Below are 25,565 nucleotides of genomic sequence, written 5' to 3' on the forward strand. Positions count from 1 at the left end.
CACCCAGGGATCCCCCTCCCCTGCCCTTTTGAGAGGAATTTCTTCATCCTTTGAGGCTCTGGAAGATGTTGCTCAGCTGTCACTATTTGATCGAGGCTATCAGCACAGGGTTCTGGAGCCTCCCATGTGTGTGCTCCCTGCTACACACAGCAAGACTGCCTGATGAACCCAGCCGTTCATGGAGCTGTAGTGTTCCCTGGTGGGAGGCAAAGCCCTTTCCCACATAGCACAGGAATGTTTCAAGTGGGACTTGGGTTTTTCCCTCTTCCCATCTTCCTGGTAATGCAGCTATCTCAGCTATCCTAGCTTCCTGCTTAGGCTGCGGTGTCAATGACACCTGGGCCAGGGAAGGCCAAGCTTTGGGCCACAGAGTGCCTGGGAGGAGAAGGGGTGCCTCTCAAGATGAAATCAGCTTCTTCCCATAGCTGACCCTTCACTGGAGACCAAGTAGACCCTGCTTGACTGAACCCATAGCTCAAGATCTATTCCTTTACAAATATCCTATAGATATTTAAATATTTTCATTAAGTTTTTCTGGCCATGAAAGGAATATATGTTCCTATATTCCTATGAGGAATATATATGTTCACTGTAGAAAATACAGAAAACTATTTTTTGAAAGGTAAAACTCTTAATCCCACCACTCAGAAATAACTGGAGAGGAATAGAATATTAATCTGAGAGGACTAGAGCATTAATCTCCATTGTCCCTAGCAGAAGCTTGGCAGCAGCCTCTGGAAAAAGCCCCACAGGAGTCAAGGGTTCTCCCTCCACCCCCTCGTTCTGTCGGGCATTTGCCTAAGCTGCTCATACCGGGGGCAGCCCAGGGACAGGCAGGCACCAGGCTCCGTGAACCTAGATTTCAGAGACAGCAGGACTCCCAGGGCAGGCTGCACCACCAGAAAGCACAGAGCTGATGGCCAGTGCTTTGCCTGCTGGGAAGCTGAACACCATGGGGTGGGGTGTCCAGAAGCCATGAATCTGTCTCTTGTTGAAAGAAGCCGAATGCAGCCCTGGGGCCCCACCCCCATGGCACCTCTGGTCCTGAAGCAGACAAAGCCTAGCAAACCAGTGATGCAGATAAAGGGTTTCAGTGACATTCATGGAGAAGGTGGTGGTTGGCAGAGTTAGAATAGTCCTCCCTGCTTGCAGAAGTCCAGTAGTGAGGTGGCTCAGAGCTCTGACCCTGACAGGGACTCATGGGGAATTCTAAACTCATTTCTCTCCTTCCTGGTGGCTTGCAGGAATGATCATCTCATCTCACAGGTGTACAGCACGGGCCCCTCAATCCTTACAGCAGCTCTGAGGTGGCTCATGTCTTTTTTTAGTAAGATTTTATTTATTTATTCATGAGAGACTCAGAGAGGCAGAGACACAGGCAGAGGGAGGAGCAGGCTCTCTGCAGGGAGCCTGACATGGGACTCGAACCCTGGATTTTGGGATCACGCCCTGAGCCGAAGGCAGGGCAGAATCTCAGGGGTTTAACCAGCTTTGCCGCAATCACACTGCGCACGGCAGATCCAGAGCTTAAGCCCAGGTGTAGCAGACCCCAAATCTTGCTTCCTTCCCACCCTCCTCCAGCTCCCTTAAAAGTATAAAATATTCATCCAGAGACCTGTGGACTAGCTCAGGTGGGTTAGCTAGCTGGTTTGCCAGCTAATTGGTTAGTTCTGTTCTCGGCATTTCTGTCCTGCTTGATCTGAGGTTTTACAGGGAGAAAAGCATTTCCAGTTTGGGCTGCTTGGGATTCAGGTGTTCGACTCATGGTTCCTGTCCTCCTGCCTACTGGGAGCTGCTGCCAGACTCATCCCATGTCCCCTTCACCCTCCCCTTTTCTCAGATAACTACCTGATCATGCCGTCAGGAAACCTCCAGATTGTGAACGCAAGCCAGGAGGATGAGGGAATGTACAAGTGTGCTGCCTACAACCCGGTGACCCAGGAAGTGAAAACCTCGGGCTCCAGTGACCGGCTCCGCGTGCGCCGTAAGGGGCCAGGGGGTGTCTCACTGATGGAAGGGGACACAGGAAGGGGGGCACAGGCTGTGCTCCAAGCCCGTTCTCTCAGGTGGGGGTGGGAGCTGGGGGGCTCGGGCCAGTGGGAGTATCCAGGACTCAGACAGAGCGGGGGGTCCTCTCCCCTCTAGTGGCACATATCCCTTGCCTACCTCTGGGGTAGCTGTGCTTGCTAGTCCCGTTCTCCTGCCTGTTGAGAGCTCTCCTTCCCTGGGAGACTTTCAGAGTGGGTATCTGTTGGGATGTGTCTGCTGGGGCCAGACGGCCTGTGCTCAGCAGCTGGCAGCACATGCATAGGAAAGACGATGATGTGCTTGTGCCTATGTGAGGCCACAGAGCCTGCCTGGCCCGAGGCCCGGCTGTGCTTACACTGGCTGCGGTGAGCCCAACACCTCCCTCTGGTGATGGTCCGTGGAGGCCCACACACTCCTCCATTTGTATGAAAACAACATCTGCCTTTGCCAAGCATCTCCGGGTGCCAGGCACTTTTCTAGGCTTCCTGCTTACTCAGTGGAGGGACAGCCTACGTGGAGCTTGGTTTTAGAGGCAGCACCAGAGGCAGATGTACCGTGAAGCTAATGAAGCTAAACTACAGCAGTCCCTCACTCACAGAATTTTCTATGTGTAATTTCACATTCTGTTTCTTCAAGAGGGCCTCCCAAGCTGTAGATGTCTCAGGTCTTATAACACCAGGATCTGCCCCTGCTTGGCACACAAAGCAGAATCACACAGAGCGTGGAGGGAGGTGGCTACTGGGGAGCAACTTGCCTTCCAATAAGTGCTGTGCTGTTTCTCCACCAGCACTGAGAAAAGATCTCTCCTTCCTTAGCTGAGCAGCCAACAAAGTAGTTGATTTGCTTTGGGGACCTGTACTACTACTGTGCGAGAAATGCATGTCTTTACACAGTGGGTCCCTCTCAGTGCAGCGAGGTGCTCACACTATGAAGGATGCTGAGATCTGAGACCCCTGGTTGCTGTGGGGGCTACCATGGATCCTTGTCTCCTAGCTCATCCTCAGACTTGGGGTGCACTTGCTGAGTGCAAGCAGGAAAAGTCACCTGCACCATTTGGTTCTCTGTCCACCCCCTCATTTTCTTTGCTGACGTGCGTAGTTATTCAAATGCGTGTTGTGTCAATGCTGCTGCTATTCCAGTATGTTACCACATCTCTTACAACAGCTCTCTGCAGAGAGAGGGCCTTGTTTTTATAAAGAAACCAAGGCTCAAGGGAATTAAGTAATTTGCCTCACTTTATGTAGGTTGTAAACCCCTGAAAGGCTGTTTGATTCCAAGTCCACATGGTCTGGGATTGCCTCCTGGGACCTGGCCACCTAAGGCAGGGCAGAGGGGATCTTCGGCACTGAGTCCTGGTCCCACACGCTGCCTTTCACCTCCCGGCTCCTCCAGGCTCTACTGCTGAGGCTGCTCGCATCATCTACCCCCCAGAGGCCCAGACCATCATTGTCACCAAAGGCCAGAGTCTGATTCTGGAGTGTGTGGCTAGTGGGATCCCACCCCCACGGGTCACCTGGGCCAAGGATGGGTCCAGTGTCGCCGGCTACAACAAGACACGCTTCCTGCTAAGCAACCTCCTCATCGATACCACCAGTGAGGAGGACTCAGGGACTTATCGTTGCATGGCCGATAACGGAGTTGGGGAGCCTGGGGCAGCGGTCATCCTGTATAACGTCCAGGTATTTGGTGAGTGTCTCCTGCAGACCTTCTTCTCTTTGGTCAGTGTGGTCTTCTTAGAAACTCATAACCCCAAGGCTCAGATAGGGTCAGGTGCCTTGTGAGAGGTCCCATGCCCAGGGTGTAATGGAAGAGGATAGAGTGAGTTGGGATGCTTGGGTCCCAGGGCCTTGGTGTATGGGCCTGACTTCCCTCTCTAGTCCCTTTCCTGTTGTGACTGACAGATGAGGCACAGAGTATTCCCTCTACCAATACTCACAGGAAAGGAGGGACTCACTCCTGACTATAGATCCCTCCCCAGCCTGTGTGGCCCTGGATGGGAAGATTTGGCCTTTCTCACCCCTGCTCTGGTTTCCTGGCAGAACCCCCCGAGGTCACCATGGAGCTGTCCCAGCTGGTCATCCCGTGGGGCCAGAGTGCCAAGCTCACCTGTGAGGTGCGTGGGAACCCCCCGCCCTCTGTGCTGTGGCTGAGGAACGCTGTGCCCCTCGCCTCCAGCCAGCGCCTCCGACTGTCCCGCAGGGCCCTGCGGGTGGTTAGCGTAGGGCCTGAGGATGAAGGCGTCTACCAGTGCATGGCTGAGAACGAAGTCGGAAGCGCCCATGCCGTGGTCCAGCTGAGAACCGCCAGGCCAGGTGAGTGCAGCCCGAAAGGCTGGACATCGCAGCTGCACATTCACAGAGCCCTTTCCTTGACTGAGAACCCTAATATATAAAAGAGGTAAAAGTGATTTTTAGTTGTAAGTTCAAGTTTACATTAACTTATTAGAAGGTCAAAGTGTGTACACTTTCACTTGTGAAAGCGATCCATTTAATTGTTTTATTTTTTACAAATATTTATTTGAGAGAGAGGGAGCAAGCATATGTGAGTAGGGGGAAGGGTAGAAGAGGAGGGAGAGGGAAAGCAGACTCAGTGATGAGTGTGGAGCCAACTGAGGTCTCAATCCTATGACCCTGAGATCATGACCTGAGCCAAAACCAAGAGTTGGATGTTCAATCACCTGAGCCACCTAGGCACCCCTTTACTGTTGTGTTTTCTCAAATGCTTTTTATTTTGTGGAATCTCTAGGTTCGTAGGGTGCCATGACACCTGGTTTAACAACCGTTGTGAAAAGCAAATCCATCCCTTTCAGCCTGATTTATTTCAGTTGACACCTGTACTGGCTGAGCAGTTACTTATGTCCTCAGCACCGGACTAGGTAATGTGGGGGGTGCAGAGAAAATTAACAAAGACTCAACCTCCTCGTGGAGGATGCCAAACTCACCAAGGAAATGATTTGATAAAAATACGACCCCAAATAATGCTGAATCCACATGATCAGATGCCAGCCTTCTGTGGTTCAGGATGTCAGGTGGAGGGACAAGTAACATTGGCAGATTCTGCAGATGCTTCCTGAAGGACGTGTTGCCTCTTCTGGCCTCTCAGGTTCTCAGAGGGGGGTTACAGTTGGCTTTCCATCTCGCAAGGCAGGTTGCTGCCTGGTGTAGGAACAGGCCCAGACTGCATGGTGTTAAGACCCCGCAGCAAAGGGATGTGTCCCCTCCCCCAACACAGACAGAAGGAGGAGGAGGGTGCAGGGTTCCTTAGGAGTAAACAGAACATTCACTCGAGGTGAGGCTAGGTGAGGCTAGCGTAGGGGTTCAGGAAAACAGATTGCAGAGCTGCCTGCCTGCCACCCTTGGCCACGGCAAAAAGCCTGGGCACAGGGTCCCGGGCTGCCCATCTCCTGGCGGGGCAGTGACACAGCCCTCTCTCTTCCCACAGAGCCTGGCTGCGTGTGGACTGGGCTGATGGTCATCTTAGGCTCTGGGCTGTGGGCTCTTCCTATCTCTCACTTTCCTCTGCCTTCTCCCTGGGGCAACAATGCAGCCAGTGACCAGGGGAACGACATTGTCCACCTTCCCTTCTCTTTCCTTCTTGGTCCTCCAGGCACAACCCTGAGGCCATGGCGGGATGCTAAGCTGGACACTGCCACCCCTCCCATGCTGCCCTCCAGACCCGGAAGCCCTGACCAGATGCTAAGAGGGCATCCAGGGCTCCCAAAGCCGCCGACATCGGTGCAGTCAGCTTCCCCACAGTGCCCTGAAGAGAAGGGGCAGGTGGCTCCTGCAGAAGCACCCATCATTCTCAGCTCCCCCCGGACCTCCAAGACGGACTCATATGAGCTTGTATGGCGGCCTCGGCACGAGGGTGGTAGCCGTGCGCCGATCCTCTACTATGTGGTGAAACACCGCAAGGTACGGTGCCTGGCATTGTGCGGACTTCTTCTCAGTGAGTCTGGGCAGGGGTTTCTGGCTGCTGGCCATCTCCCCCCAAGTTCCTGAAGCCTGGACCTTGACCTTTGGCCTCCTCTGCCCTACTTCCTACCACCTCCCCCGAGGATGGTTGTGAGTTGAGGCATGTGGGACCCTCAGATGCTCAGGAAAAGTGTGTGTCACTTCAGCTCCTGTGTGCACTGGTTTCCCAGAAGCTTGGCACCCCCCGCCAGCTCCTCATCCTGGGCCATAGTTAACAAATCTCCTTGTTAACCATCCCCTGCCCTCCCCTCTTCTCTCTGTCATTTGTTGTTGATGTTGTTGTTTTGTTTTTTAACCAAAGTAAGCTCTACTGGGCACATACCTGCAGGAACTCTGCATGGCAAGCTAGCTCTGGGGCCAGGAAAACAAATATTTATGAACAAGTGTTTTCTCTGAGGGCTATAAAACACCCCCTCAGTTTTCAGGATTCCTCATGGCTCGGCTTGGACAAGCAGGCATGGGGTCTGAAAGCATATCGTGTTGCTCAGACCTCAGGTATTTCTCCTTGACAGAAGGAGGCCTGTCCAGGTGGATGTTTCAGGAGCTCTCAGGGAGGGAGCCTCTGGCTCTGGCAGGGTGCAGAGCCAGCTGGACAGCCCATCCTCTTGGACACAGTGTCCTATGAGGCAGGACAGGGCCCGCAGGCAGCCCCCTTGTTCGAGGCTGTGTGCTCACCTGCTGTTACCCTCCGGGGGAGAAGGACATAAGATTTCCTTTAAAAAAATGTCCTGGAGGAGCATTTCTGTTCATCCCAGATGTGTGCTTTTTTTTTTCTAAGTCCATTAGGCAGCAGGAAATTATTGTTCTTTTTTTTTTTTTAAGATTATGTATTTATTCATGAGAAACACACACAGAGAGGCAGAGACACAGGCAGAGGGAAGAGCAGGCTCCATGCAGGGAGCCCGATATGGGACTTGATCCCAGGACCCCCAGGGATCACGCCCTGAGCCAAAGGCAGAAGCTCAACTGCTGAGCCACCCAGGTGTCCTGAAAATTATTGTTCTTAATGGATTTTTTAAAAATGTTATTTGATAATGTGCATACATGCTATATTTTATATAGTAAAAGTATTTATCAGCTCTTCTCCCCCTCTAAAGACCAAAGCAGCCCTGTGAGAAGCAGCATGTCAGCTGTGCAGTTGCGCTTTTCCCTGCTCTGGACCCTGCCAGCCTCTCTCATTCTGATCTTTCCCTTTATGACCTTGGCTCAGGACAAGTCCATAGACACACTGGGTCGTCAGAAAGACACCTGAGGCAAAATTGCCTCCTAGATGGGGGGGTGGGGGTGGGGATGCAGTCTCTCACTAACACTTGGCCTGCTGGCCTCTTCATAGGCAGCCAGCAAAGGGGGTGAATATATTTTTAACAAAAAGCTGCATTGTTCAGCCCAGGTTATGGGGCAGGGCCGGTCCTAATCCTCGTTTCTCTCTGTAACTAGACACCTCCATCTCAGAGTTGTAGACAGAGATCAGGGCAGGCCAAATGCTCATGGTCCCTGGGAGACAAGAACCAGTAATGAGAACAAGAATCATATTTTTCAGGCCAGTAGGTGGCCATGAAACCGCTTCACCAAGAGGCAGGCTGGCAAAGGCCATGCGTGGCGATCCGGAAATGCCAGGCCGGGGCCACATTCACCCTGTGCGAGTGTGACAGTGACTAATGACCGTGCTATTTCTTAGTTTTGTTTCAGAGCCCAGTGTCAGTGTGAGGCCAGCGCCAGGCGGGCCAGAGGATAAAGGGGTACAGGGAAAGTGAGGAACTGTGCCCCTGCTGGGTCTGGCTTCAGTTAGACTCTGGCCTGTGGGGCACTTAGGACTGCTCAGTGGACATGGCCGGGGAAGAAATGATACCTCGCAAGCAGTGCCTTTCTTGAGGAACTAGCAAATCTTAAGGATCGTCACACAAGAAAGGATTTCGAAGTGAAAAATCACTTTTGACTGTGTTTGCAGCCCCCTTCTTTTGCAGGAGACTGGGAATCACTCAGATCATTTTCACTTTTTCACATTTGTGAAGCCAGTTTCACTTGGTGATACATCTGCAGACCCTGGGCTACTGTGTCTGGGTTTCTAGTACTACTGAGGATTCTCAGTTTGTAAAAACTTCTCCCCTTGGAACAAATCCTGGAAGTCTGACATAAATGAGCCCAGACCATCTCTGTCCCTTGAATAGTAGGTTTTGTTTTACTTTGGAATATTTTGCTTGAGGATAAGAGGTTTTCCTACCAGCTGTTTAATTCTTGAGCAAACCACAGCTTTAGGTCCCAGCAGACTGTGTAAAATGTGCACTGTTGGCAGTTAAGCCTTTTGTCCTGGAAGGTGGGGTAGGTGAGATGAAGAAGCTTCTAGGCATCGCCTGTGGGGGACGGAACCTGGATGTATTTTTTTTTAAAGAGCCAAGAATTTGGGGCCATTAAGGATTAATCCAGAATTAGTTACCGTTCATCCACAGTTTTTAAGCAAGAAGCAAGGGGTGAGCACAGGAGCAGCAGAGGAGGATTGGAATGGCAGAGACCTGCCAAGTGGAGGATATGGGCAAGTCGGGAGAAGGGGCCAGGCATTCGCTGGGAACCTGTGTGCCATGTTCAGTGCCTCACGCTTGGTATACATCATCTCGTTTAACCTTCAGAAGAAGCTGAGAGCTTTTCTTTGACTCATCTTAGATTTGAAAACCTTGAGGATCAGAGACGTCAGGGAACTTGCTCTAGGGTTACACAGCTGGTAAGAGACACAATCAGGATTTAAACCCAAGATTTTCAGGTTCCCAGATTCCTTTTCTTTCTAGGATAAGTCACGAATGGTTAGGAATGTGTTCTCTGGAGTCAAGTCATGATTTTTGTACTTTTTTTTTTTTTTTAAATTAATTTTTATTGGTGTTCAATTTACCAACATACAGAAAAACACCCAGTGCTCATCCCGTCAAGTGTCCACCTCAGTGCCCGTCACCCATTCCCCTCCAACACCCGCCCTCCTCCCCCTCCACCACCCCTAGTTCGTTTCCCCGAGTTAGGAGTCTTTATGTTCTGTCTCCCTTCCTGATATTTCCCAACATTTCTTCTCCCTTCCTTTATATTCCCTTTCACTATTATTCATATTCCCCAAATGAATGAGAACATAAACTGTTTGTCCTTCTCCGACTGACTTATTTCACTCAGCATAATACCCTCCAGTTCCATCCACGTTGAAGCAAATGGTGGGTATTTGTCGTTTCTAATTGCTGAGTAATATTCCATTGTATACATAAACCACATCTTCTTTATCCATTCATCTTTCGATGGACACCGAGGCTCCTTCCACAGTTTGGCTATTGTGGCCATTGCTGATAGAAACATCGGGGTGCAGGTGTCCCGACGTTTCATTGCATCTGAATCTTTGGGGTAAATCCCCAACAGTGCAATTGCTGGGTCGTAGGGCAGGTCTATTTTTAACTCTTTGAGGAACCTCCACACAGTTTTCCAGAGTGGCTGCACCAGTTCACATTCCCACCAACAGTGTAAGAGGGTTCCCTTTTCTCCGCATCCTCTCCAACATTTGTTGTTTCCTGCCTTGTTAATTTTCCCCATTCTCACTGGTGTGAGGTGGTATCTCATTGTGGTTTTGATTTGTATTTCCCTGATGGCAAGTGATGCAGAGCATTTTCTCATGTGCTTGTTGGCCATGTCCATGTCTTCCTCTGTGAGATTTCTCTTCATGTCTTTTGCCCATTTCATGATTGGATTGTTTGTTTCTTTGCTGTTGAGTTTAATAAGTTCTTTATAGATTTTGGAAACTAGCCCTTTATCTGATACGTCATTTGCAAATATCTTCTCCCATTCTGTAGGTTGTCTTTTAGTTTTGTTGACTGTATCCTTTGCTGTGCAAAAGCTTCTTATCTTGATGAAGTCCCAATAGTTCATTTTTGCTTTTGTTTCTTTTGCCTTTGTGGATGTATCTTGCAAGAAATTACTGTGGCCAAGTTCAAAAAGGGTGTTGCCTGTGTTCTCCTCTAGGATTTTGATGGACTCTTGTCTCACATTTAGATCTCTCATCCATTTTGAGTTTATCTTTGTGTATGGTGAAAGAGAGTGGTCCAGTTTCATTCTTCTGCATGTGGATGTCCAATTTTCCCAGCACCATTTATTGAAGAGACTGTCTTTCTTCCAATGGATAGTCTTTCCTCCTTTATCGAATATTAGATGACCATACATTTCAGGGTCCATTTCTGGGTTCTCTATTCTGTTCCATTGATCTATGTGTCTGTTTTTGTGTCAGTACCACACTGTCTTGATGACCACAGCTTTGTAGTACAACCTGAAATCTGGCATTGTGATGCCCCCAGCTATGGTTTTCTTTTTTAAAATTCCCCTGGCTATTCGGGGTCTTTTCTGATTCCACACAAATCTTAAAATAATTTGTTCTAACTCTCTGAAGAAAGTCCATGGTATTTTGATAGGGATTGCATTAAACGTGTAAATTGCCCTGGGTAACATTGACATTTTTACAATATTAATTCTGCCAATCCATGAGCATGGAATATTTTTCCATCTCTTTGTGTCTTCCTCAATTTCTTTCAGAAGTGTTCTATAGTTTTTAGGGTATAGATCTTTTACCTCTTTGGTTAGGTTTATTCCTAGGTATCTTATGCTTTTGGGTGCAATTGTAAATGGGATTGAGTCCTTAATTTCTCTTTCTTCAGTCTCATTGTTAGTGTATAGAAATACCATTGATTTCTGGGCATTGATTTTGTATCCTGCCACGCTACCAAATTGCTGTATGAGTTCTAGCAATCTTGGGGTGGAGGCTTTTGGGTTTTCTATGTAGAGTATCATGTCATCGGCGAAGAGGGAGAGTTTGACTTCTTCTTTGCCAATTTGAATGCCTTTAATGTCTTTTTGTTGTCTGATTGCTGAGGCGAGGACTTCCAGAACTATGTTGAACAGCAGTGGTGAGAGTGGACATCCCTGTCTTGTTCCTGATCTTAGGGGAAAGGCTCCCAGTGCTTCCCCATTGAGAATGATATTTGCTGTGGGCTTTTCGTAGATGGCTTTTAAGATGTCGAGGAAAGTTCCCTCTATCCCAACACTCTGAAGGGTTTTGATCAGGAATGGATGCTGTATTTTGTCAAATGCTTTCTCTGCATCTAATGAGAGGATCATATGGTTCTTGGTTTTTCTCTTGCTGATATGATGAATCACATTGATGGTTTTACGAGTGTTGAACCAGCCTTGTGTCCCGGGGATAAATCCTACTTGGTCATGGTGAATAATTTTCTTAATGTGTTGTTGGATCCTATTGGCTAGTATCTTGTTGAGAATTTTTGCATCCATGTTCATCAGGGATATTGGTCTGTAATTCTCCTTTTTGGTGGGGTCTTTGTCTGGTTTCGGAATTAAGGTGATGCTGGCCTCGTAGAACGAATTTGGAAGTACTCCATCTCTTTCTATCTTTCCAAACAGCTTTAGTAGAATAGGTATGATTTCTTCTTTAAACGTTTGATAGAATTCCCCTGGGAAGCCATCTGGCCCTGGACTCTTGTGTCTTGGGAGGTTTTTGATGACTGCTTCAATTTCCTCCCTGGTTATTGGCCTGTTCAGGTTTTCTATTTCTTCCTGCTCCAGTTTTGGTAGTTTGTGGCTTTCCAGGAATGCGTCCATTTCTTCTAGATTGCCTAATTTATTGGTGTACAGCTGTTCATAATATGTTTTTAAAATCGTTTGTATTTCCTTGGTGTTGGTGGTGATCTCTCCTTTCTCATTCATGATTTTATTAATTTGAGTCTTCTCTCTCTTCTTTTTAATAAGGTTGGCTAATGGTTTATCTATCTTATTAATTCTTTCAAAGAACCAACTCCTGGTTCTGTTGATCTGTTCCACAGTTCTTTTGGTCTCGATATCATTTAGTTCTGCTCGAATTTTAATTAACTGTCTTCTTCTGCTGGGGGTGGGGTCTATTTGTTGCTTTTTCTCTAGTTCCTTTATGTGTAAGGTGAGCTTTTGAATTTGAGATCTTTCCAGTTTTTGAATGGATGCTTGTATTGCGATGTATTTCCCCCTCAGGACTGCTTTTGCTGCATCCCAAAGATTTTGAACGGTTGTATCTTCATTCTCATTAGTTTCCATGAATCTTTTTAATTCTTCCTTAATTTCCTGGTTGACCTTTTCATCTTTTAGCAGGATGGTCCTTAACCTCCACGTGTTTGTGGTCCTTCCATACTTCTTGTTGTGATTAAGTTCTAATTTCAAGGCATTATGGTCTGAGAATATACAGGGGACTATCCCGATCTTTTGGTATCGGTTCAGACCCGATTTGTGACCCAGTATGTGGTCTATTCTGGAGAAAGTTCCATGTGCACTTGAGAAGAATGTGTATTCAGTTGAGCTTGGATGTAAAGTTCTGTAGATATCTGTGAAATCCATCTGGTCCAGTGTATCATTTAAAGCTTTCGTTTCTTTGGAGATGTTGTGCTTAGAAGACCTATCCAGGGTAGAAAGAGCTAGATTGAAGTCACCAAGTATAAGTGTATTATTATCAAGGTATTTCTTCAGTTTGGTTATTAATTGGTTTAAATATTTGGCAGCTCCCACATTCGGGGCATATATATTGAGGATTGTTAAGTCCTCTTGTTGGATAGATCCTTTGAGTATGAGATAGTGTCCCTCTTCATCTCTCACTATAGTCTTTGGGGTAAATTTTAATTTATCTGATATAAGGATGGCAACCCCTGCTTTCTTTTGAGGACCATTTGAATGGTAAATGGTTCTCCAACCTCTTATTTTCAGGTTGTAGGTGTCCTTCTGTCTAAAATGAGTCTCTTGTAGACAGCAAATAGATGGGTCCTGCTTTTTTATCCAGTCTGAAACCCTGCGCCTTTTGATGGGGTCATTAAGCCCGTTCACGTTCAGAGTTACTACTGATAGATATGAGTTTAGTGTCATCATATCTATTCAGTCCTTGTTTTTGTGGATTGTTCCACTGAACTTCTTCTTAAAGGGGAATTTTAAGAGTCCCCCTTAAAATTTCTTGCAGAGCTGGTTTGGAGGTTACATATTCTTTCAGTTGCTGTCTGTCTTGGAAGCTCTTTATCTCTCCTTCCATTTTGAATGAAAGCCTTGCTGGATAAAGTATTCTTGGTTGCATGTTCTTTTCATTTAGGACCCTGAATATATCCTGCCAGTCCTTTCTGGCCTGCCAGGTCTCTGTGGAGAGGTCTGCTGTTACCCTAATATTCCTCCCCATAAAAGTCAGGGACTTTTTTTCTCTTGCTGCTTTAAGGATTTTCTCCTTATCTTTGGAATTTGCAAGCTTCACTATTAAATGTCGAGGTGTTGAATGGTTTTTGTTGATTTTAGGGGGGGATCTCTCTATTTCCTGGATCTGAATGCCTGTTTCCCTTCCCAGATTCGGAAAGTTTTCAGCTATGATTTGTTCAAATACATATTCTGGCCCTCTGTCCCTTTCGGCGCCCTCAGGAACCCCAATTAAACGTAGGTTTTTCTTCCTCAGGCTGTCATTTATTTCCCTTAATCTATCCTCATGGTCTTTTAATTGCTTGTCTCTTTTTTCCTCAGTTTCCCTCTTTGCCATCAACTTGTCTTCTATGTCACTCACTCGTTCTTCCACCTCGTTAACCCTCGTCGTTAGGACTTCTAGCTTGGATTGCATCTCATTTAATTGATTTTTAATTTCTGCCTGATTGGATCTAAATTCTGCAGTCATGAAGTCTCTTGAGTCCTTTATGGTTTTTTCTAGAGCCACCAGTAGCTGTAAAATAGTGCTTCTGAATTGGCTTTCTGACATTGAATTGTAATCCATATTTTGTAACTCTGTGGGAGAGTGGGCTGTTTCTGATTCTTTTTTTTGAGGTGAGGTTTTCCTTCTAGTCATTTTGCTCAGTGCAGAGTGGCCAAAAACAAGTTGTATTGGGAAAAGGAGAAAAAGAGAGAGAAGGAAAGAAAAGAGAAAAAGATAAAAGAGAAAGAGGAAAAAAAAGGGGGGAAAAGAAAAGAAAAAGAAAGAAAGGAGATAAAAGAAAAAAAGGGGGGTGGGGCGGGGTAAGCAATCAGAAATCAAGAAGAAAGAAAGAAAAAAAAAAAAGCACAAAACAAAACAAATAAAAAAAAAAAACACAAAAAATAAACCAAAAACAAAAACAAAAAAAACCAAAAGCAAAAACCACGGGGAGTATCTTCCGATTCTGTATACTTTAAGTCCCTTGACTTCCCTTGGAACTTGTCCCTCTAGCTGGTCTTCTGGGGGAGGGGCCTGCTGTGCTGATTCTCAGGTGTTAGCACTTGGGGGAGCTGCTCTGCCCCTGCCTGGTGCAGGGCTCAGTGGGGGGTGTTCACCCCGTGAGGCCCCGGGAGGAAGCCACAGTGGCGGGGGCAGCTCTGGGACCCTGAAGTCAGCCCCCGCAGTAGCTCCGGGTCTCTCCGGCTGCAGGGCCTGGGGGCTCCCGGGCGGGGCCGCTGATCTGCTCAGTTCCAGGCAGGAGCGTCCTTGCTGTCCTGGGCCCTCCCGGCCTCTGCGTGTCCCGGGGGAGGCCGGATCCTGGGCTGTGTCCCGGCGCCCTGTGCTCCGGGGCCTGCGCTGTTGGATTCGCGCTCCCGCCCCGCAGCCCCCTCCGCGGAGCCGCCGCCCGAGCCCCTCCGAGCTGTTCCCGGAGCTGCGCCGCCCCCTCCGCGGAGCTTCTTCCTCCGCCCGAGCCGCTGCCGCTGAGCTGTTCCCGGAGCCGCGCAGCCCCCTCCGCGGAGCCGCCGCCCGAGCCCCTCCGAGCCGCTCCGGGTCCCGCCGAGCGCTGCAGCCCTTAGGGAGCTCGGTGCACTCTCCGGGGCGCAGTTCCTCTGTTACTGTCCCAGGGAGCCCAAGGGCATCCCCGCCTTTCTGGGGATCCTGCTCCAATTCCCCGGGAGGCCTTTCCCCCGGGAAGGTCGGTGCAGCTCCTGCTCCTCCGGGACGGGGCTCTCCTGTCCTGGGGACACTCGCCCCGGCCTCAGCCCGGCTCCTCGGGGCCCCTCCCCCTTGGAGGCCTTTTGTGTCTTTATTTCTTTTTCCCCGTCTTCCTACCTTGATAGAAGCGCGAACTCCTCTCACTGTAGCGGTCCAGCTGGTCTCTCTTTAAATCTCAGGCCGAATTCGTAGATTTTCAGGATGATTGGATGGTTTTCTAGGTAATTTGTTGAGGACAAGTGACCTGGAGACCCTACTCCTCCGCCATCTTGCCCCTCCCCCCCATGATTTTTGTACTTATTAGCAATGTAGGTCTAGGCAAATTACTCCTTTCCCCAGGCCTTAGCATTTGTGAAGTGGGCACAAAACTTAACACCTGTCTCTTGGGCTATTGTCACAAAGGTCTTTAGAGGGCCTGTGAAGTGCTTGCTTCTGCGATCGAGACTCTGTATTGGTGCTGCTGCTTTCATCATCATAATCATCATCCCAGAATAGAAACTGTGAAGGGACTGCGTTTATTTGGTTTAAAAAGAGCAAGGAGGGAAGAAAAGTTAAATATGGAAGTTTTTAGAAATACGGAGAGGACATCTTTGGAGAAATTCTCAGCAATAAGAGGTCTTTTGACCTCCCCACCGAATTTTCTTTGACGGGATGGTTAGATGAGGGACCATAGAGCCTACTTCACTGTCCCAGCAAGGATGGAAGTCCCAGAGCCAGCAGGACCAGTGTGCTCTCTGCAGTACCACCCCTCTGCTCCCAGCCCACTGGTTCTTCCTCCTGCTCTGGTGGACTCCACTCTGCTTTTTTTTTTTTTTTTTTTAAGATTTTATTCATTTATTCATGAGAGAGAGAGAGACACTTAGAGACACAAGCAGAGGGAGAAGTAGGCTCCCTGCCAGGAGCCCGATGTGGGATTCCATCCGGGATCCCAGAATCAAGCCCTGAGCCGAAGGCAGATGCTCAACCACTGAGCCACCCAGGCGTCCCTCTACTCTGCTTTTTATGCAAACCACAGCCACCATTAGCTCCAAGCTGAGATGCCAGTTCTGATACCGGCTGTCTTTTCCAGCAGGTCACAAACTCCTCTGACAATTGGACTGTCTCCAGCATTGCAGCCAGCCAACACCGCCTGACCCTCACCAGACTTGACCCCGGGAGCTTGTATGAAGTGGAGATGGCAGCTTACAACTGTGCAGGCGAAGGCCAGACAGCCATGGTCACCTTCCGAACTGGTAAGGGTCAAACACTGCCCCCATCTTGGGGTTTTATGGACCTGAGCAAATCCTGCCAGGCCCAGGTGGGAAGCCCTGCTCACCTTGCCCTATCCATTTACCTTGAACTTTATCGTCCTGTCAGCTCTTGCCTCCCTATGATTTATGAGCCCAGGCATAGGTCCCGTGTCTCCTCAGGAGAACCGCCAGCTGGCCTCTCTGCCCTCCCCACCTTGTGCTCATGCCCCGCACACACAGACACACACACATACATGCTGGGCCCAGGCTCAGTACCATGATGGTTAAGCAGAACTGGGGATCAGACCACACTGCCAATACCCTATATTATTTGCATCACCCTGTCAGACCCCTCAGCAGAGTCTTTGGCAGAAAGAACTCTCTGGAAAGGCAGACCTAACACAGGCCCCCACACTTGCTGATCTCAACCCATTTCCACCCAGGACGGCGGCCCAAACCTGAAATCATGGCCAGCAAGGAGCAGCAGATCCAGAGAGATGATCCAGGAGCCAACCCCCAGAGCAGCAGCCAGCCAGACCATGGTCGCCTCTCTCGTAGGTCCCCAGCAGCTCAGAGGGGTGGGAGTAAGCAGGAGTCAGAACTGGAACCAAGTTCTCTGCCTCAGAAGGCTCATTGTTGCAGGTGGAATGGGGTCTTGTTCTGTGGGTCCAGGAAGCCTTGTGACATTTTTCCTGGCATCCATCCAGCTAACCCCAATAAAAAAACATAGATTGGATTTTTTTCAAGGAAAACATGGTAGTCTGACAAGGTGGGTAGGGGATTGCTAAACCGTGTGGGTCCTGACAGCACAAAAGAGGGAGCCACAGACTGTAGGTCCTCCATAGTGCGACGTTGCAGAAGCATGGCCTCTAGGGGTCCTAGCTCAAGGGCTCCTTCTGGGAGAAGGTGACTCCAGTAGCCCTGGGAGATCTGATACAGCCACCAGAGGGAGAGGGCTGGGGGGAAGAAGGGCCCCAGTCAGGAACAGGTCAAGTCCATTTGCACTTCAACCACTTTATTGTGTTCCTTCTACTTCCATCCTCCCTCATGGATGGTTTCCTACAGCCCCAGAAGCTCCAGACAGGCCCACTATCTCCATGGCCTCTGAGACATCAGTGTACGTGACATGGATTCCCCGTGGAAATGGTGGCTTCCCAATCCAGTCCTTCCGGGTAGAGTACAAGAAGCTAAAGAAAGTGGGGGACTGGATTCTGGCCACCAGTGCCATCCCTCCTTCCCGGCTCTCGGTGGAGATCACTGGCCTAGAGAAAGGTAGGGGTCTGGCCACTATCCCACCTGATTCCCCATCTGTCCCCAACCCCTTGGAAGCAGTTAAAGGTTTGAGGGCTCTTCTGTCTGCCGGTCTGCCACCCGCCACCTTGCTTACATGGATGGTTTTGGTTGTGTTCCTTCCAGCCTACAAACCCTTCCTTCCCCTCCCTCTCTTTATAAGAGGTCCAGAGCTGTCCCTTCTGTGGCTCCTTTCTGAAGAAGATGGGAGTTCTTGTGTCCTTTGGGGACTTGTATTTGGTGAAGGGCTACCCAAAAGATCCCTGTAGGTTCTGGGTGTGCTCGGTGTGGGTGGGTCAGAAGAGTTTTCCAGCTCCTGGGTTCAAGTGAGTTTTCCTTACCAGGCACCTCCTATAAATTCCGGGTCAGGGCTCTGAACATGCTGGGGGAAAGTGAGCCCAGTGCCCCCTCCCGGCCATATGTGGTGTCAAGCTATAGTGGCCGTGTGTACGAGAGGCCTGTGGCAGGCCCTTACATCACCTTCACTGATGCTGTCAACGAGACTACCATCATGCTCAAGTGGATGGTAAGTGGCCTCGCATAGAGTGCAACGGGGAGGTGGGGCTGAGCTTCGAGATCATAGAGGCTGGCTGCTGCAGCAGGCAGGAAGGAATCACTTTTCTGTTCTCCCTTCTAAGACCCTTTCCCTTAAGTGGTCACCCCCTGCTCTGCCCCCCGACCCAACCCCCATACCTGGGAATTGAGCCAAGAGACTCATCCTTATAGTACCCAGGCAGGTTCAGAGGGGACTTACATCTTTGGAGAGCTGTTTCTAGTCTCTAAGAGCTGGGGGACTTTTAGGCTAAATAACAAGTGATCTTCACAGCCTTCCCCGAGAAAGCCTTGGAGATCTTGTCAGAAATATTTGTCAGGCTCCCTCTGTGAATTTTTATACTCTAAGATGGGGTCAAATTTCTGTCCACCAGTGGTTCTGCTCACATGATTTCTCTACTCCATTGTCAACTTGCTGCTTCTCCATTCCCTATAGTATATCCCAGCAAGTAACAACAACACCCCTATCCATGGCTTTTATATCTATTATCGACCCACGGACAGTGACAATGATAGTGACTACAAGAAGGATATGGTGGAAGGTAAGAAGCACTTTGGGTGATACGGTTTTCTCTGTTAACAATGGGGGTCTAGGTGTTGGTGAAAGTATAAAACCTGGGCTGGAGACACTGGGTGGCTCAGTGGTTGAACATCTGCCTTCAGCTTAGAGCATGATCCCGGGGTCCTGGGATCAAGTTCCACCTCAGGCTCCCTGCATGGAGCCTGCTTCTCCCTCTGCCTGTGTCTCTGCCTCTGTGTGTCTCTCATGAATAAATAAAATCTTTTAAAAATATAAAAAATATAAAAAAATAAAACCTGGGCTGGCGTGACATAAAGCATCTGTGCACATATCATTGACACATGCTACAGTTGGGGTCATCGAGATCATAAGTCCACATGCTTCTTTCCCATGGAGATGGGACAACAGGAATTTGGGTGGCACTTAGAACATTTCCTCCAGTGCTTCTCCAGCCCAGGGCATCCTGTTGCATTCCTGGCACCAGCCTGGACACACACCCCTGTCCAAGGCTGACTGGGAAGGTTCCAGGCAGACCAGATGCATATTCCTATATGTGACTTCCTTGCTGTCTCTTCCAGGGGATAGATACTGGCACTCCATCAGTCACCTGCAGCCAGAGACCTCCTACGACATTAAGATGCAGTGCTTCAATGAGGGAGGGGAGAGTGAGTTCAGCAACGTGATGATCTGTGAAACCAAAGGTGATTGTCTTTAGGTTCTCTGCTTTCCTCTTGCTATTTTTAGCCAGCTAGGAAAAGTCACTGTTCCATGTAGCATGCTGATATCACTTCCCCATGAAGACTCCTTATTTTCCAAGTACCCGTTTGTCATCTTCTGCTCATTTGCCTGTGCCTCAAGTGTGAATAGGGCTGCCATCATGATGGCTTCCAGGAACTAGGGAGTTAACTCCTACATGATGAACTCATGGATTAGAACCCATTCTTAATGTCAGAACTCTCTATAAACACTATGCTCCTGTAACATTTGGTACTTACATTGAGGTTGTAGTTAAATTCAGTAAACCAACCAGAGATAGAAAAGGAACTGAGCATCAGGAAATGATGTATCTCCACGAAGGTCACTTAGCGAGTTAGGGGTGGAGCACACTTTGGGCACAGTGCATCAACTACAAGCCCGGATTCCTTCTCTGCACTAAAACATGTTAAACATCTTCACATAATAACTTAATATTTGTACATTGGTCAAGTGGATAGATATCACCATCTCCATTTTGCAAATACTGAAAATGTATAACATAAGAATGTTGCAGAGAACTTAATCAGGAGAGGATCACAAAAGAATAGTAAGGGAGATGAGAAAATAATGCATTTTCTTGACATTGGCAACATTGTCTCTCTGGCTTTGTGCAGCTTTCAGTCACCTATTCAGCAAATACTAAGTGCCTCCTGTGTGTACCCCAGCCCTCTTTTGTCATGTCCAGTGGAGAATACTGCACAGCCAGAGTCCCCTATCAAGTGATACACCGAGTGCCCAGGGCAGAGAGCAGAGACCACGAAGGTTCCACACTGGTCTGGAAGGCTTGAATCTTTAGGCTAGACCAAGGAGGGACCATCCTGGGGCACAGGGCCAGCCAGCAAATAGCTCCAGGTGGTTAGAGGATGTGGCCTCTAGAAAGGGAATGTCCAGGGAAGGGCATGGGTGGGCTGTGGGCATTGGATCATCGAGGACCCTGTGTCCGTGAGGTTGAGAAGCTCACAGGAATCTCTGCAGCCGTGGGCAGGGGGAGCGCATGGGAGCTGTGAAGTCCAGGCAAGGAGAAGGGACAGGTTGGAGACCCTTCCGAGGAAACATCGGTGGACCAGGGGCTGCTAGCACATCGGGCCGGGGGGAGAGGGAAGGGAGTCTAGCATAAAGGACAGATGGATGATGTTGCCGTTTATTGAAATGGGGGAGCCAGAAGAACAGCAGAACCCAGAAGGAAGGAAGGAACAATGCGAGGCCACTCAGAGACTTCCTGGGGCTGTGTCTCCGGAGACCCTGAGGGAGAAGCGGGTCTCCCAGCGGGGAAGAGCTGTGGACACAGGCACTTGGCAGCCATCAGGACGCAGGACAGAGTAGGGAGAGTGTGGCCCCAGAGGGACGAGGAGGCCTCCCAGTTCTGAGGAGGCAGACAAATGTAAGCAGCAGCCCTGGGAGAGGTAGCGGGAAATCACCGACTGTGCTGTCAGAGTGGAGGTAGAGGACAGCTGTGAACAGGAGTGAACAGGTCACACACAGCCTGGTAATAGCACAACCCAGAGGACAGCTTGCCATCTTGTCACAGAATTGGTGTCTCGCAATTACTGCCTCTCCCAGAGTCCCCTACCTCCGCTTCACTCCTGCCCCAAGGCCAGGCTCAGATCTAGTCCTTTGCATCCCTTAATTTTCCCAGGAGTAGCAAATCCATGGGTAAACTCTGCCATTCCCAGTTCTTTTGCTGGTTTCGTGCATTTTTTTTTTAAAGACTGTCTTCCAAAAGTTCACTAGCTTTCTTTGGGAAAAGCCCTTCTCCTTTCCCGCTCAGAAGACACAGCCTGACACCAGTGCTAGACTCACAAACATCTCAGAGTGTATTTTGAAATAGAAGGTTCCGCTCTCTTTGACCATGCCAAATCTGCCATTCGAGGCCAGCTTCGTGCTGAGCTTGGACACCACACTCATCTACTACTGAGTTCTGCCTTGTGAGTTTGACCCCATTTCCCACTCCCATGGAATCAGGTTTGTTGTTAGTGTTTTCTGTTTGTTGTGAGAGAAATGTCAAAGAATAGATACTAAGGTGAGTTTTGTCCACAATTACAGCTCGGAAGTCTTCTGGTCAGCCTGGTCGTCTCCCACCCCCAACTCTGGCCCCACCTCAGCTGCCACCCCCTGAAACCATAGAGCGGCCGGTCGGCACCGGGGCCATGGTGGCACGCTCCAGTGACCTGCCCTACCTGATTGTTGGGGTCGTCCTGGGCTCTATCGTCCTCATCATTGTCGCCTTCATCCCCTTCTGTTTGTGGAGGGCCTGGTCTAAGCAAAGTGAGTGACCCTCCCCCCCGCCTACCACCTCAGCACGAAGGGAAGGAGCCTAGTGGGGATGAGGGGCCTCCCAGCCTGCCAACGTGGCCTTCACCCAGGGCAGGATCAGAGGTGCCCTGCTTCATATTCACTAGAGCGTCAGCTCCCAGGTTCCCCACAGGGCTCAGAGAGAGAAAAATACTCTAAGTCTGGGCCCTTTCCTCCCAGTTTATGGATCTTGGCAAATGGAAAGTATGCAGTGGAGAGTGTTCTGGCCTCTGCGTCTCTGGAACTCAGTACTTATCTGGCTCCAACTCCTTTTAATGTCTGAAGCTGCTGCTCTGACCACACGTTCATGTTGAAAATAGACCCCACCTCTTCCCTGTCACTTCTCTGGGTCTGTGGACGCATTGGGCTTTCTCCCTTTCCCTGCTATCCACTCATCTCTGCTTCAAACGACAACACATCTCGTCAACTTGCCTCATTTAAATAGTTTCTTCTGTTGACTCACCACTTCTTTTCCCCAAACTTGTGCTGCTGTATCTCCTCACCCTTCTCCCCACTGCAGAAGAGTCTAGATGGTAGGAGAAATGGGTGACTGAGAACATTCTTATCCCTGGGGCAGTGTCAGAAGTTTTCTGAGATTTCTATGGTACTGGAGGCTGCCCTGGACCTCCTGGGCCTGAGCATACCTGTGTCCTTCTGTCCTTCCAGAACATACAACAGACCTGGGTTTTCCTCGAAGTGCCCTTCTGTCCTCCTCCTGCCAATACACTATGGTACCACTGGGAGGACTCCCAGGCCACCAAGCCAATGGGCAGCCCTACCTCAGTGGCACCAGTAGACGGGCCTGTGCCAATGGGATCCATGTGAATAGGGGCTGCCCTGCAGCTGCCATGGGCTACCCAGGCGTGAAACCTCAGCAACACTGCCCAGGGGTGCTTCAGCAGGTAACACAGCCCTGGGAATGTGGGCAAATAGGTGCGAGCCAGCACAGGGGAGTACTGGGGCTGCCTCCTGGGGCTTTCTTCCTTCCAGCCTCTAATCCTGGGCTACTGGGTCTGGCTTCCTTAGTCGGGAACAGCTCATTCTGTTGAACACTGAACAGGAAAGTTACTTGGACTCCGATGTGACCTTTTTGTTACTCTTTCTCTTGAGCAACAGGATGACACCAGCAGCCTGCTAAAGCAGACCATTCTTGGCACTGAATATGACCACACCAGTCACCAGGTTACCAGGTAACTGGGCCTCTCCCCTCCCTGCCTTCTGCTCCAGAGCTTACCCTAAGCCCAATCTCAGTTATTGAGAGGAACAGGGTGAGGCACAGAGGCACATCCCACAACCTGCTCCACTGGACCTCCTTAGGAGGTGTGTTGGCAATTATAATGTGCTTTCTGCATTGGGGACTGGGTTGGCCCGTTAGAAGTCCTTCCTCACTTGGCAGGCCAGAGCAGCCATTTTCAGCTGGTTCTGTCCATAGGCTCCTAGACACCTGACTGCACATCCTTTCATGCATTCAGGAAATAGACTAGAATTATCCATGGAAGTGGTGGTATGACACCGAACGTTCAAAGGGGAACAGTCCCTGCCCCATCTGAGCCCTGACTGGCTCTGATGCCCTGAGACAGGGAAGCAGCCAGGGTAGTGGGGATACAGACCTACTCTGCCTCCACTTCACTTCTCCATCTGGTCTCATGCCTGCAGGGGTCCCAAGTCCAGTCCAGATGAGGGCTCTTTCTTATATACGCTGCCTGATGACTCAACTCACCAGCTGCTCCAGCCTCACCAAGACTGCCACCACCTCCAGGAGCAGCCTGCGGCCACGGGCCAATCAGTCATGAGGAATGTACCCCCGAGTCCTGGGCTGGAAGCAACGTGGGACCCTCTCTTTCACCGAGGTTGGTGCCAGGGGCAGGGCAGGAAATTGAACAGACTGGGGCTGATGTGAGGGAGGCGTCCACAACCCAGCAGTAGCCTAGAGAGGGGGAGGTAACCTTCCTCAAAGGTGGTGTTAAGAGCTATCCACAGCTTTTCTATGGGGGAATGAGAGACCTGGTCCGGCAGGTCCATGGGGGCGATCTGGGTGGGTCCAACTCTAGCATGGCAAGCTGTGTCCTCAATAGCTGAGAAAAGGACACACCCCCATTTCAGAGAAAGCAAACCTTTTGGTCTCAGCATTTCATGACCATTCACAGATTCCTGCTGCCTCTCATCACACCAGAGGCATTCTCTAATCACCCCAAATACCTTGCTGTGTTGGGTCTTGTCTCTTAATTAGGAAGATGATATCAGTCATTAAGCAGCCTAGTTCTCACATCATTGTCATAACTCCGTGCTTCCACAGAACCTTTTCTCCAAGAGCCTCAATGCACACTGCCCATCCTACAGTGTTCCTTTGTGCCAGGCTCTTGGAAATCAATCAGTGGATGCTTGATTGGAGGCACAGGCTGGTTCGGACATTTGGCTGATGCTTCTTAGCTTCTGTGGCATGTGTCCGTTCGCATGCAGATCCTAGACCCTGTCTCTGGGAGATAAAATTCTAAGACAGGTACCTCCTAGAGTCAGACCCCAGCATCATCAAAACTGGACTCCCTCAGGTGGGATGATGATGCCCAGAGAAATCATACTGGAAGGGTAGAGTAGCAGTTTAAATCTGGAAATAACAGGGCTTTCTTCCACATTTCAAGGGCTCAGCTGACTTCATCTGCTTTAGGGTATCGGTGCTTAGTGCTTGCGAGTCTCTGTGGTGGGACATGGGTACTAGTGACCCATCCCATATTTCTGAGACGTCAGAGCAAACTGCCCTTGCCATAGTCCTGTGTTTCTGTCTTTTCTTTAGGGCAAGTCTAACCCAGTACTCCTGAGCAACGGCTCCTGGTTAGTCTGGATTTTAATTTTTCCCACTTTTCTCCTCCTCAGGGCCCCCGTGCTGCTTGGGCCTTGTACCAGTTGAAGAAGTGGACAGTCCTAACTCCTGCCAAATGGGTGGAGGAGACTGGCGTTCCCAGCACCCCACAGGGGCCTACACAGGGCAGGAACTTGGGATGCGGCTCTCCCCCAGCCCGCCGGTGCATATATCTTTTGAAACACCGCCTCCTACAATGTAGGCAGAAAACCAATATCCCAGAAAGACTATATATTGTTTTTAAAAAGAGACAGAGAAAATTGGTATTTATTTTTCTATAATAGTCATATTTATATATTTATGCACTTGTAAATAAATGTATATGTGTTTTTATAATTCTGGAGAGACACAGAGAATCCTACCCAGTTGAGGTATGAGAGGGAAATCAAAGATGCCACAATAACAGGATTCAGCCTGGCAAGAGTAAAAGACGGGTCCGAACAGACTGAGAAGGCAGCAGAAAGCCCCCAGAGAAGCTGATGAGAGGACGAGCCTTAGGTACACTGTCTACGATGACAAGGAGGGAAAAGCCACAGGATCTCAGGCTGGAGATACTCATGAAGACAGCCAGACCTGGTACTACAGGAAACGTTTTCAGAAGATGCCCGTGAGAATAGACTAAGATGTGTATAGTCCTATTAGCATTAACAAACCTTCCAGAATCAATAATCTGTGGCAACCTATCTCTGTAAAAACAAACACTGTAATTTCTAAATAAATGTTTAGTCTTCCCTGTAACGTTCAACTTAGTCATGTATGAGTCAGCATCCTCTTTATAGGTTTTAGGATTCAGTTTTTTGAGTTTTTGAAGAAAGTCTCCCCTTGTGACATTTTTCAGTTCTGTCAAGAGTTTGAGATCAGGAAGAGGTAGCAGATGTCTAATTCTTTAAGTATTATTTTGGTAACCGTTTTGGCCAAGAGAGATTCAGCATGAAGTAGGCAAGGAGAAGCAGATTCGCAGTTCTCTTACTGAATGGACTTGAGGTAAAGCTTTGGTCATAGAGAGATGTGTGGAAGATCTCCAAAATATCATTTAGTTGAATGCTATGTTGCACGTGCACATGTGGTGCCTGATAAAATTCACTTTCCTTTTTTCCAAAGATAGATCAGCACTGCCAGAGGAGTTGACTCACTAGTTGTTTAAAAT

The 25,565-nt window shown here is 49.2% G+C and overlaps 1 protein-coding gene across 15 annotated transcripts in view; it reads left to right on the top strand.

Annotated features, from left to right (window-relative positions):
* Window positions 1-25,156, top strand: part of BOC (BOC cell adhesion associated, oncogene regulated) — a 128,631-nt gene extending 103,475 nt beyond the window's left edge. For 6 of the 15 annotated variants that reach the window (XM_072723218.1, XM_072723231.1, XM_072723227.1 and 3 more), the window contains 15 exons: window positions 1,841-1,984; window positions 3,421-3,714; window positions 4,068-4,340; window positions 5,635-5,942; window positions 15,992-16,154; window positions 16,595-16,705; window positions 17,217-17,423; window positions 17,786-17,967; window positions 18,430-18,535; window positions 19,092-19,214; window positions 21,313-21,534; window positions 22,228-22,463; window positions 22,678-22,751; window positions 23,218-23,411; window positions 24,433-25,156. In XM_072723218.1, the coding sequence (XP_072579319.1) occupies window positions 1,841-1,984; window positions 3,421-3,714; window positions 4,068-4,340; window positions 5,635-5,942; window positions 15,992-16,154; window positions 16,595-16,705; window positions 17,217-17,423; window positions 17,786-17,967; window positions 18,430-18,535; window positions 19,092-19,214; window positions 21,313-21,534; window positions 22,228-22,463; window positions 22,678-22,751; window positions 23,218-23,411; window positions 24,433-24,620 (2,825 nt within the window). In that variant the 3' untranslated portion in view covers window positions 24,621-25,156. Of the gene's footprint in view, window positions 1-1,840; window positions 1,985-3,420; window positions 3,715-4,067; window positions 4,341-5,634; window positions 5,943-15,991; window positions 16,155-16,594; window positions 16,706-17,216; window positions 17,424-17,785; window positions 17,968-18,429; window positions 18,536-19,091; window positions 19,215-21,312; window positions 21,535-22,227; window positions 22,464-22,671; window positions 22,752-23,217; window positions 23,412-24,432 lie in introns of all 15 variants that reach the window. The other 9 variants (XM_072723249.1, XM_072723242.1, XM_072723258.1 and 6 more) reach the window with 3 other exon arrangements.
* The last annotated feature ends 409 nt before the right edge of the window (window positions 25,157-25,565 follow it).

Source organism: Vulpes vulpes, chromosome 1 (genome assembly GCF_048418805.1).
Source record: "Vulpes vulpes isolate BD-2025 chromosome 1, VulVul3, whole genome shotgun sequence".
NCBI lineage: Eukaryota > Metazoa > Chordata > Mammalia > Carnivora > Canidae > Vulpes > Vulpes vulpes.